Source organism: Myotis davidii, unplaced genomic scaffold (assembly GCF_000327345.1).
Source record: "Myotis davidii unplaced genomic scaffold, ASM32734v1 scaffold8, whole genome shotgun sequence".
Lineage (NCBI taxonomy): Eukaryota > Metazoa > Chordata > Mammalia > Chiroptera > Vespertilionidae > Myotis > Myotis davidii.
In genome coordinates this window covers 2210091-2223034 of record NW_006299520.1, presented here as the reverse complement: position 1 = coordinate 2223034, position 12944 = coordinate 2210091, and the positions used below count along the sequence as shown (strand labels likewise).

The window sequence follows — 12944 nt, the reverse complement described above, 5'->3', positions numbered from 1 at the left end:
TGCGTGGCGTCCGGCCGCCATCTTGGCTGGCAGTTAATTTGCATATCGCCCTGATTAGCCAATGGGAAGGGTAGTGGATGTATGCTAATTACCATGTTTCTCTTTTATTAGACAGGACTAGAGGACCGTTGCACAGATTCATGCACAGGTGGGGTCCTCAGCCTGCCCTGCGGACATCAGACTGAAACCAGCTCTCTGACATTCCCCGAAGGGTCCCAGATTATGAGAGGGTGGTTCTCGGGTGACACAGGCTGGAATCAGGCTCCCTCCTCTCTGGTTCCACAGCTCAGCAGCTCCTGAATTGCACATCTGCCCCCTCATGGTCACTTCAGGTCATATCTACCAGAGTGGCTGCCCCCTGGTGGTCATTCCGCATCATAGCTACCAGTCAGCCAGTCAGATAGTTGCTTAGGCTTTTATATATATACAGATGGTTTTTTCAACTAGAAGGAACAATGGAAAGACCCTGCTAGTCCAGATGTTTAAATACTTTAAAAAAAATATACACCTTCTTTCATATATTGGCCTAAAACACTAAACTTATTTTATACTAAATTCTCATTTACATAAACAGGTCAGTTTATGGACTGCCTATTCTATTTCTGTGTCATAAACCCTTTCAATTAAAAAAGCTTATTTTTTAGATTTTTTAAATTCTCACATTAAATTTAGTAAATTAAATTTATTGGGGTAACATTAGTTAATAACATTGTATAAGTTTCAGATGTAAATTCTCTAATACATCATGTGTATACTGCATTTGACCTCCTTTATCCTCTACATCCACTCCCCACCCCTTCCTTCTGGTAGTCACCATACTGTTATCTGTGTCTATGAATTTACTTCACATATTTATTTTTAAAAATGATCTTTACATAGGACAGAAGGCAACATTATTAATATACAAAAAGCAACAACCTTAAATAAAAAAATCGGTAAAGAATATTAAAATGTTAGATAAAGGACAGGTTATTTAGAGGAACTCTGATTGATTCCTAAGGATGGTTAGCCTCAAAGATAAAATAAGATATGATGTTTATCTTCTCAGAATGGTAACGTTTAATAATAACCAATATGAGAGGAAGAAATAAGCCCTGTCATATGCTGTTGGCCCGTGTCAACGGTGCATATTTTCTGAAGGGAGACTTAACAAATTTTTTGCAATTAAAAAATAAAAATTTGCCATAATTACACACCTGGCAATTTTGTTCATGAACAAGACTCATGCATGTAAGCAAGCTACATAAACAAGTATGTTTTCTGTGGCATCCTGTAAGAACAATAACCAGCCTAAAGAAAATAATAAACACCCTTAAATAATAAACTGATGACATGGACAGAATGATATAACAATGCAACCTTTGAAATGGTAAAGTGGATGTTTATTTACTGATATGTGGAGATGTCTAAGATATAGATTTGTGGAGAGAAATTAAATGCTGATTCACTACTTTCTATCTGAATTGGGAAGCTAGAAAGGGGATACATCTATGCTATTTGAAACCTTACCATAAGCATGTATTACTCTTATTATGCAACTTAGCTTTAAAAACTTTTTTTAAAAGATATGACACATAACCTAAGAAAGCAGTCAAGAATTTTGGGGGGAGGGGTAAACCACATAAAAACAGAGAGTGAACATATTCCACAAATAAAGATACAGTTGGAGGAGATTCAAATGTACTCAAGAAGGAAGGGGAATATAACAACAAACGAGGACTGGAGTTGGGTTAAATAATGATGCCTTGTGATCTGGGCACACGAAAGTCATGGTTATGTCATTAGTGAAGTACAGGAAAGTGGAATCGCCCATAAGGAAGCCTAGATTTTTAAAGACTGTCGTTCAGGGTAGGTTAGGTATCTCATAAACAGGCTCTCAGGATTCATTAGAGAATCTGCCAAAACCCAGCTCAATTGAATGATGCCAACCAACCCTTCGTCCTTGTTTAGCACCAATACAAACGGAAATAATGTAAATAGGCTTCATGCCTGACCTTACTTTTTTCACTTCATATTTAATGGCAAGTTTTAAACGGCTGAGGTTTGGACGACTGTGGTCTCTGCCACTGTGGTGTATTTCAACATCCCCGTTCAGAATGGCCTCCACTTCTTCGGTGTTTCTGCACAGGTCAAGGAGTCCAACCACAAAATCTTTGCACTGCATCGACAGCTTTTTGTAGTCATTCTAGGAAAGACAAAACAAAGAACAGCAGAAAACCATCATGTAGAAGTAGCACCTTTTGCTATGATATTCAGTGGAATCTATCAATCACTTGGTTTGCGGAGAAAACAAAGAGAAAACTGTTTTCAGTTTACTGTTCTTTTAACACTGCTTCCTTGCTGTTCTGCTGAGTGATCTCTGAACTATCTTAGCACCATAAAGATTTTCTTCATATCCTAAAGGAAATGTGTCTAAAGCATAAAGTTATCAAAAACACCGGCTGATTCAGGAGAAATAAAAAATAAGCAACTTTCCCCACTACTTCGCATACATCATATCTCTTATGCTCATAACTTCATCAGCGCGGCACATAACAGACACTTGATAGGTCTTTGGAAGACTTTGGAAAACTTTGTGTTGTTTCACTTGAGGAACAGGACTTTGGAGCGATTCCGGAGAAAAGCAAACACATGTCACTTACATATTTAATAAATAGTTATTGAGGAACTTTATGTGCCAAACACAGGGTCAGAAGGCAAGTCTAACATAAAGCCTACAAATTGGGGGAAAGAAAGTTTAATGAGAATGCTTTCATTGTCATTTATCACTGCTGCCCTAGTATTATGCTGGCAAGATTTAGAGAATGCAGATCTTATTTAAACACCAAAATGCCTGTCAAACATATACAGCATGAATTCACATGTTCATTCGGGTCTTTTCTAATATTTCCTTCCTCTCTCTTCTATTACATTGAAATAAGGCCATTTATAGCCCAACGTTAATCAAGAAACCTACTAGCTAGAGCTTGTTGCACTGTGAGATTATATTATCGCATTTAATCTTCACAGGCTCATCCTCTGTTATGTTAAATGATGTGTCCAACTACCCTGCAGCCACTAAGTGTCAAAATCAGGCTTACAACAGAATGCTGTTTGGCCCCCAATTCTTTGCCTTTAGGAATTATGTTACTTTATCTCTTCTTTGTATATTGCTTTCTATTTTCATCTTGAAGAACTGGGAGACAGGCAGGGCACACACTACTCCCATTTTGCACATGAAAAAACTAAGGTCCCTTGAGTTTACACAGCTTCTGTGGCAGAGTGTTCCCGTTAAAGCCAGCTCTGCAGATTCAAAGGTAGCTGTCTCCCCCATCCTGAAGCCACCAATATGCTTTGGAATGAAAGGATCCCTTGGAAAGATCAAGAGAGAAATATGTTGGAAAATGTGATTGCCTCTGGGCGTCAGTCAATAAGTGATATTTTGGGGAAGTCTATAGGAAAAGAGCCGATACTGGGAATATGGGAAACACCTCCTAGGGCCCTTCTCTGCAAACCATGCCAAGTGACCTTTCAGTTTAGTAACTTATAAACAGGCTACACATCGCTAACGGCAGGTGCAGACGGTTTATATAAAAGCAAATGGATAAAACAAATTATCTCTTAGCTGAGAACGGTTTAAACCAGTTCTAAAAAGGTATCTGGTCAGATAGTATAAACAGAGGTACAAGGAAACAGCTTTACCTTTTCCAAGGAATAGTCAGTTAGGGTCATGGGGCCAGACACTGACATGTGCACATGCAGATGTACATATTCATTCACTAGACTCTAATTAGAAAGTTGGACTTTCAGTGATAAATATCCCTTTAATCATATCCCAGGTCTTCTGTTTTTCAGCCACATGATCTTAAAACCACTCTATGAGGCAGATACTCTCATTGCTCTCATTTTACTGATGAGAAAACTGAGGTTTAGTGAAATTAAGTAAGTGTTAAAGAGATCACACGCGCAAAGTTCATCACATGGTGATGAGCATGTAGCAAAGCATCCCATAAAATAAAATTATTTTATTTTATATCATCAAAGGAAAGATCTGAAAACAGGCCATTTCCTGACATTTGTTAAGAGCCCATGGAGCGCTGACAAAATCTAATGCACCTAACCTTTCCTCGATGCAGAGCTCAGTGTGGGTGTAGCCAGTCATTCAAAGGCAAAGGTGTGGTCGTCAAAGTCAGGCTTCTGTAAAATCCTAAGAAGGCTCATGGTGAAATTAGACATTTAAAAAGAGAGTTCGAGCCCTAGCTGGTTTGACTCAGTGGATAGAGTGTTGGCCTGCGGACTGAAGGATCCTGGGCTCAATTCTGGTCAGGGGCATGTACCTCAGTTGCAGGCTCGATCCCCTCTAGGGGGTGTGCAGGAGGAAGCTGATTAATGTTTCTCTCTCATCAAAGTTTCTAACTCTCTATCCCTCTCCCATCCTCTCTGTAAAATCAATAGAATAAAATAAATAAAAATAAAAAGAGAGTATGACCCATCGCCTGTGGGTGATGCTTTTGAGAGAATCCACATGGACAAAAAGTAAAGGGCAGGAGCTTTGCGCTGTTTCACACCTTGTTTCCAACTTGCTGCTGATTCCCAACACATATTCTCAAGGGGGGGAACAAAACTCCATTTTAAAAAAATAAAAAATAAGACTCTGCTTTTAGAAATCTATGCTTTTTCTTTCACCTGGGGGATCCATTTACAAATGTTTTCATATTTTAAGGTCTCGCAAATTGACGTGAAAACTCACTCAGAAGGAAATGCTGGCAGCAGTTCATTAGCAGATGCAGCGGGGAATTTGGTTCCTTGAAAAGAAAAGGGAAGCTGGATGTTTGATTTAATTCTGGGTCAGGTCTTTGGGTCACATACCCACACCGCACACTATGAATCAGAAGTGGGTGCTCGCCTGTTAACCTTTGAGTTGAAAAAAGATGACTGATAATGGGCTAACAGGGCAGAGTTTAAGAGATTATAAAACATAAAAATGTCCCTGGTAAAATTATCTTTTCAAAGGGTCATCTTAGTTGCATATTACACAGTAGAAGAGATGTTAAGGTCTGTAATTTTAATGTCTGGCTCTTTTTTTGTATAAAGATTGGAGTTTGCTTGATAGACATCAACAGGGAAATGGCATGTCTTAATTCTCACTGATGAACTGTCCGGGCTTTGAAGAAGGGCGGACCTGGGTTTGAAACTAACAGCAACCACTTTGAAACTAGCTGCATGACTTTGGTCAAATGACTTAATCCCTTAAAGCCTCAAAATTCTCAAGCGTAAAATGAGGATAATACGAGTACCCACTTTCAGGGTTGCTAGGAAGATTATACCAAATATGAATGCCAACTTCCTGGTAATTATTAGGATTACTAGAGGCTCAGTGCACAAATTCGTGCACCAGTGGAGTCCCTCGGCCTGGCCTGCAGGATCAGGCTGAAACCAGCTCTCCCACATCCACCAAAGGGTCCTGGACTGTGAGAGAGCACAGGCCAGGCCAAGGGACCCCACCAGTGCACTATCAGGGCTAGGGCCAGCTGAGGAGGGACCCCAGGAAGGCTCCAAGGCATGTCTGGCCCATCTCGTTCAGTCCCCCAATCGGCCGGACCCCAGCAGCAAACTAACCTACCAGTCAACTGTCTGCCCCCTGGTGGTCAGTGCACATCATAGCGAGCAGTTGAGCAGCCTTAGCATATCATTAGCATATTACATTTTGATTGGTTGAGCAGCTGACTGGTCTACTGGACACTTAGCATATTAGGTTTTTATTATATAGGATTATTGTTTTCATTATTTTGTAAGCAATATTCAGGTGTTCTCATTCCCTTGTCACAAAGTTGTGCTGACAAATATAAAAGCATGTTGGGATTCCCGGGCAGCATCTTCATGCATTCTTTAACAAATATTCTAGGCACCAGTTGTGGGACAGGTGCTACAGCCTTACTAAGACAGGTGTTTTGTAACATGACACTATGTACTTGCACATTAAGGTAAGTACAGAATATTATTATCTATTAGCCAGCCATGCTTCTTGGGACCACATGCAATGTCGGATCTTTCCCGTTCTTCAGAATAACTGTCACTGAATGTCACATTGATCATTGAGCTCCATTACAGCAGGTGTGAAGATTAGCAAGCATTTATTACAGTACCCACTGGGTGGGTTTGTGAGAGGTGAGAGCTATAAAAGTTACACTACTCTAAAGAAAATAGAAAGCCCTGGCCAGTTTGGCTCAGTGGTTGGAGCACAGGCCTGCGGACTGAGGGTCATGGATTTGATTCTGGGTCAAGGGCACATGACTCACTTGTGGGTTCCATCCCTGGCCGCGGTAGGGGCCTGTGCAGGAGGCAACCAATCATGTGTTTCTCTCATCCATTTCTCTCTTTCTCCCTTTCTCTCTCTATCTCTCTCTTTCTCTCTCTCTCTCCCCTCTCCACTCTCTCTAAAACAATCAATGGAAAAATATCCCCGGGGAAGACTAAAAAAAGAAAGAAAAGAAAAGAAAAGGCAAAGAGATGAGCTACCATTTCAAATGTGAATTAAAGGTTTTTGTCAGATATGGCAGATGTTACTAATTTTCATGTTGATTGTTGACATCATGAGTGGCTACATATTTAACTTAACATGGTGTTTGATAACCAGTCTTTCCTGTTCCCTTCATGTAGAAATTCTCAGCTCCCCTGCAGCTGGAGAGCTGCAGTGAAGTGAACACATGGTTTCGGGGGCTGTGCCCTCTTCCCATGCAAACTGCTGTTCTCACTTTCCTCCTCACTGCTGACTTGCTTTAGATCTAAAATTCTGCCCGAATGAGGTTCTCTCTCCATCTCCTTCAGATTAGGATAGGAAAGGCAAAGGCAAGAACGTACACACTTGTATGTTAGTGTATTTATGTATTTACTAGAGGTCTGGTGCACGAGTTCGTGAAGCAGTGGGGTCCCTTGGCCTGGCCTGCGGGATTGGGCTGAAACCAGCTCTCCAACATCCCCCGAGAGGTCCCGGACTGCAAGAGGCTCCAGACCAGGCCAAGGGACCACATCGGTGCATGATCAGGGCTGGAGAGAGACTCGGGAAGTTGGCCAACAGGGGAGGGACTGAGGGAGGACTCCAGGGCATGTCAGCCAATTCTCGCTCAGTCCTGATTGGCCAGACCTCTGCAGCAAGCTAAACTACCGGTCAGAGCATCTGCCCCCTGGTGGTCAGTGCACGTTATAGAGAGCAGTTGAGCAGCCTTCGCATATTATTAGCATATTACACTTTGATTGATTGAACGGCCTACGGGTCGACTGGACACTTAGTATATTAGGTTTTTATTATATAGGATGTATCTGCCTCTCTCAAGTAGGTTCAAACATCCTTCAGAGCAATGACTATTGTAGATCTTACTCATATTTGAGTCCTCACATCCTAGTGAAGCGTGTGGCACACAGGAGGTAATCCAAAATTTTCTTGAGTGATGTAAAGAAAGGAACATGGCTGGGTACAAAACATACCTGGGTTTTTATTCTTGCTTAATAGCTGTGTCCTCTTAGAAAGGTTACTTTATTTTCTGGCCCTCTGTGAAGTTCCCCTAATTATGGAGAATGCAATGGCTGCTATATCATAAAGTTATAGTGTAACTCACTTAGAATAACTCACAAAGCTCAAAAAAGGTATTTTGCCTCCTTTCTCTTTGGCCTGGATCCCAGCCCTGTGCTTCTGATGTTGTGATTTCGCATTGTAGGCTACTGAGTACTTTAGTGACACCCTTTGTCACCCTGCTAAGGTCTGATAACAGTTATAATGCCTTTCTGCTAACAGAAACTACTTTTCAGCCCAGTCAGTTTCTTAGAGGATATTTCTCTCAAACAACGCCAGACATTCTGAACATCTGCACACCAGAACATAGCAACGGTTTATAAACAGACGAAGCAGGAGTTTCTCTACCTTCCCAGTTCTTAAAGTCAACAGTAGAGGCAGCTGGAGGGCCATGTGCATGAGTGGGCACAGATCCCTGGGGGGACATGAAGGATCTGCAAAAGCTCCAGAAAGCTACTTATCCAGAATGACAGGGAAGGTGACAATCCCTGGAGCATAAAGAGGTGATAATAGGGTCACATTGTTACCACAAATGACCTAAGCCCTGGTCGGCAAACTGCGGCTCCCGAGCCACATGTGGCTCTGTGGCCCCTTGAGTGTGGCTCTTCCACAAAATACCGACTTCTGCACATGGGCCACGAAGTTTCAATCGCACTGTGTGTGCACCCCTGCACATAGTATTTTGTGGAAGAGCTACAATCAAGGGGCCAAAGAGCCGCATGTGGCTCGCGAGCCACAATTTGCCGACCACTGACCTAACATATCAATAAGTTCAAAAAGAGTTTGAAGACATAAGTCATGGGTACATATTGAGATGCTAAAAGAAAATTAGAAATTTAGGAGAATGAATTTGCTGACAAAACCATCCCTGTATTGATTTCCTTGTCTGTGAGATTATTCTACCTTATCTGAGCTTAGTCTTGAGTCAAGGAGAGAAGCCAGGAGTCATGCTCTCTTTGTTATCAAAAAGGTAAGTTGTGGGTATTTCTTTTTATTATTATTATTATTATTATTATTATTGATTTTGTATTTGCTGCAAAATTTAGACTTAGCCCAAGTTTAAGGTGGCTGAGATCTCATATGCCCAAAGCAAAAATTTATTGTTAAAAATTTAATATGAAAGTTGAATTTGAATGGGTAAAAAACTTTTGAATTTCATTTCTCTCCATTCTCTTTAAAGACATGTAGTCCCTCAGGCCTATTAATTTTCTTCTTATTCCTGTGTCTTCATCTAATTGTTAGATTTCTGTGGTTGCACTTCTGCATGGAGCCAGCTACAGACCTGGTGATATGGGTTATAAATGCAATTTGTTCAGTTTAAGAGATTCAAAGTACAAGATCAAAATTGCCCATGAAACTCAATAGCAACTCCTCTGGCCTCTTTTATTAATGGACTATAGCAAGCATGTCAAACTCCTGGCCCGTGGGTCACATGCAGACCACAATGAATATTTTTGTGGCCCAACCAATATAACAGTATGTAAGAAATGTTTTAATAAAAATTTTGTAACTTCTTACAAGATCCTATTATACATAATTATTAATAATGAACTATAGCCCTAACTGGTTTGGCTCAGTGGATAGAGCGTCAGCCTGAGGACTGAAGGGTCCCAGGTTTGATTCCAGTCAAGAGCATGTATCTTGGTTGTGGGCACATCCCCATTGAGGGGTGTGCAGGAGGCAGCTGATTGATGTTTCTCTCTCATTGATGTTTCTAACTCTCTATCCCTCTCCCTTCCTCTATGAAAAATCGATAAAATATATTTTTAAAAAATAATTTAAAAAAATAACTAACTACAACGTTCACTAATGACTGATTACTATAATCATGTTGCATTAATTTCCCTTACACACCTTACACTTAGGCACATCATTTCTCTCCACTAATACTAGCAGCGAATATTTTAGCAGCCGATTGCCACGTCATTAGTCTTGGACTGACTTGTTTGGGATGCACAACAGGAAATATTTTGCTTTCAGAGAACAAGAAAAATAGATTTATTTGCATTATGCTTGTTAATTTGTGCAATTATTCAGTGTCTGGTAAGTTAATGTTCAAGAAAAAATATTAATTTTTATTAAAGTGTTCTATTATTTTATATTAATGATTACTCATTTATTTCAGCCCTTGTATTCAGCATGTCTCTATCGAAATAAACCTATGTTTCTATGAAAATTGAAGCTTTTGTTTTTTTGCAGCCCACATAAACTTAAACCTGGTTTATTTGGCCCAGGTTAGCCTTTAAGTTTGACATGGTTGGACTTCAGGCTACTATGGAGGGGAGAGTCTGGGAGAAGCTTAGGAAGTTATATGTTAGAGCTTACAAAAGTCTTTGTGAAAGATCATATACTCTGACTCACAAAATAGATTAGTTGCCTTCAAACTGCGAAGACTTTCCAGGGACCATAGAACATTGATAGCTTTAAGAGAATCAATTTCCAGATCCTCAATTTTCCTCAAACTAATTTTCTTAAAAATATATATTTTTACCTTTTACAATAGAATTCTCCACTCTTACCCACCCATGTAGCCAGCAATAAGGAATCCCCCTTTAATGATTAATCCAGGTCCCATCAACTTTGAGGGGTCCCTGAATTTCCCTGTCCTAATACACATCTCTGTGGAACTTAATGCTTAGTGATAGAAACACAATGTGCTGGTTCATGTTAGGATGTTCTGAATTTAGAAGCATGATACTGTGTGGTGACAGGAACAATGATAACTTTTGTTTAATATATTTGTCCCTTCATTCTCCAACAAATGTCCCAGAACACACTGAATGAGTGTCTAATGAGACGTCTCGATGGCAGAGAAGGCTTCAGTAGGGAATACTGAATATAAAAATAAATTGTTCATGTACTTAAATGTAAGGGTGATTCTTCTTAACTAGTATTAACACTCATCTTTAGGAGTGTATCATTAGCTAGAATAAAAGGCATCTCAAATTAGTGAAGATGATTCTTTTTAACGTGACTTGGAATGGATTCCAGAACTCAGAAGTTTCCTAGGACATAGGCTAACACATATGGATAAAACTTTTATGTGATTTCTTTCCGATCCATTATGTGTAATTTAGAAAGGCAGTTATTGAATCATATCAAGAAATATTTATTCTACCTATAGTGAATGTTCTTTAAATTTTATTTTATAAAATCTTTAATAATTTATATATCTTATTAACAAAAACTAAAGTAACATGCTAGCTGCCTCACCACAATATTCTTAGCAGAATATACCTTTTAATCTCATTAAATATATAACAAAAGTGTGAGCACAATTAATCCCACTAAAAATTCATTTCCAATAAGAGTTGTGCCATATATTCAAAATTTACTTTTCAAATTTTGTATATATTTGCTCTATTAAACAATGGTGTTTAATGTATGCAGTTTTGTTCAAATGCACAAATAATCAATGTGAAATTAATTCTTTCCAGAATATTTTTAATACCCAGAGCCTATGTCTCTCAAGTCAAACTGTGACCTCCTGCAGCTTGTTCATCTTTCCGACCTCAGCAGCACTGATCACCATGCTCTGAACATAAAAACAGTGTTTCATAGGAGAAGGCACCTAGGTTTCAGAGTACAGCACAGCTGGATTCTGATCCAGCTGTCACTTACCAGTTGTGGATGTTGTGCCTTACTTAACCTTTCAATACCTCCATTTATCCATCTAAAAAGGAAACAATGCTTCTCAAGGTTGTGGTAAAGATTAGACATAACTGTAATACGTCTAGTGTATATCAGTATATCTCTAAATGCTTGCCATGACAACTTTTACTATGTATAATTATAACAGAGCTTGTTGGGAAAAAAAAAAAAAAGGAAAATTGCCTACTGTCCACAGTCACTAGCACAGTGCTGAGCACACAGTGGAAGCTTGTAAATATACCTTGACTGTGACCTGTGGAGAGTGAAGTCCTTATTGTTAAAGACCCACCTTGAACTCTTTCTCAATGTTGGCCAGCACTGCCAGCTCATTGCTAAGCTCTAAAGCTGTCATGACCGGATCTTCGCTAGACAAAGACAGGTAAGCTGGGCTTGCCAGGCCTTTGTAGGCGTTAATCCTAGATCTGGAGTGGCTAAAGGAGTCATGTTTCTGTTTCTGGTTGCATTCGCTGCACTTGCAGAAATAATCGTGAGGCCGTTCAATCCGAGCACCCTTCCGCAGGAGGGTGTGCACGATTTCATATTCCTGGCAGTGGGCGGCCAGAATGACTGGAGTCACGTCATGGGAGAAGCGGGTCCCATCCTCATCGTAGGCGTAAAAGTCATCTTGCTGGAGCTCAGACTGGCTGGGGCTGGTTGCTAACCTCTTTCCTTCAGCAAAAGCTGGATGGCTGAGAATGGCTTCCACGATCCGAACATAACCTTTGCTGATAGCTAGAAGCAAGGCGTCCCCGACACGAGAGAGGTTTTCTTTCTTGAGGAGAAGTTCTGTAATTTCCAGGTGCTCGTTGGCCACTGCCAACTGCAGGGCGTTCTGGCCCATGTAATCCACACAGTTCACATTGAGTGAGGGGCATTCTTCCAACATCTTTCTCACCACTGGGATGTTGCCATACTCAGCTGCATCTAAAAAGCGTTCCTCCTCCACGGATAGGCTTGTTGAGCGATCACTAAACATGTATGCTGGGCCTCGGTTAGCTAACCTTCTCCCCTTCTCACGGAGAATTGTCTGCCGCCGGTGGACCAGTCTGTTGTCGGTGCCTCGGCTGTAATAAAGTAGAAAAATTGTGAACAAATCATATTAAGAGCAATTTAGTGTGCCAAATGATTTGCCATCTAATGCAATCCTCAAGTATATTAGATGTTGTCTCATTGTCTCTGGACCAACTATAATATAAAATCAAGATGCATTTGCCAGCGCTGACCAGCAGACCCCCAGCGACGGATAAATGACTACTCTGACACAGGTTTTTGTGCTTCCCTACATGCATTTATTTGTTCATGGATTTCAAGAACTTCTCCTTTAAGAAAGCCAAGCATTTTGTATAGTTTAACATTCCAATTTGGGGTGAAGACTGGCGATTCCCATATTCTCTCTGTGCCATTCACATAGATATTAATACACGTTTTACAATCACAGATGGTATAGGCATAAAAAGACATGTAAGCAGTCACCATTATGATATAGAGTATGAAAATATTTTTAAAAAGTGGAAAAATAGCAAATCCATTCAAATCAACATATACTTATTGAGTCCCTCCTATGCTAGGGCCAGACATTGTATAAGGCCCAGAAAAACTAATGTGGAAAAAAAAGGGAAACATTTCTGCCCTTATAACTCTTGTATTCTAACGGGAAATGGGCAATTAGCACAATACCTTGTTATCAGCTGTTTAATTTTCATGATAAACCTAAATAGCAGGGTCATCTAACTAGGCTTATAGG

The 12944-nt window shown here is 40.2% G+C and overlaps 1 protein-coding gene across 1 annotated transcript in view; it reads right to left on the bottom strand.

Moving 5' to 3' along the window:
• Nucleotides 1-12944, bottom strand: part of TRPC6 (transient receptor potential cation channel subfamily C member 6) — a 50181-nt gene that overhangs the window by 33862 nt on the left and 3375 nt on the right. Inside the window, exons 2-3 of the mRNA XM_006775259.2 lie at nucleotides 11490-12264; nucleotides 2000-2185 (exon numbers count right to left, since the gene is read on the bottom strand). Of these exons, the coding sequence (XP_006775322.2) occupies nucleotides 2000-2185; nucleotides 11490-12264 (961 nt within the window). The remainder of the gene's footprint in view (nucleotides 1-1999; nucleotides 2186-11489; nucleotides 12265-12944) is intronic.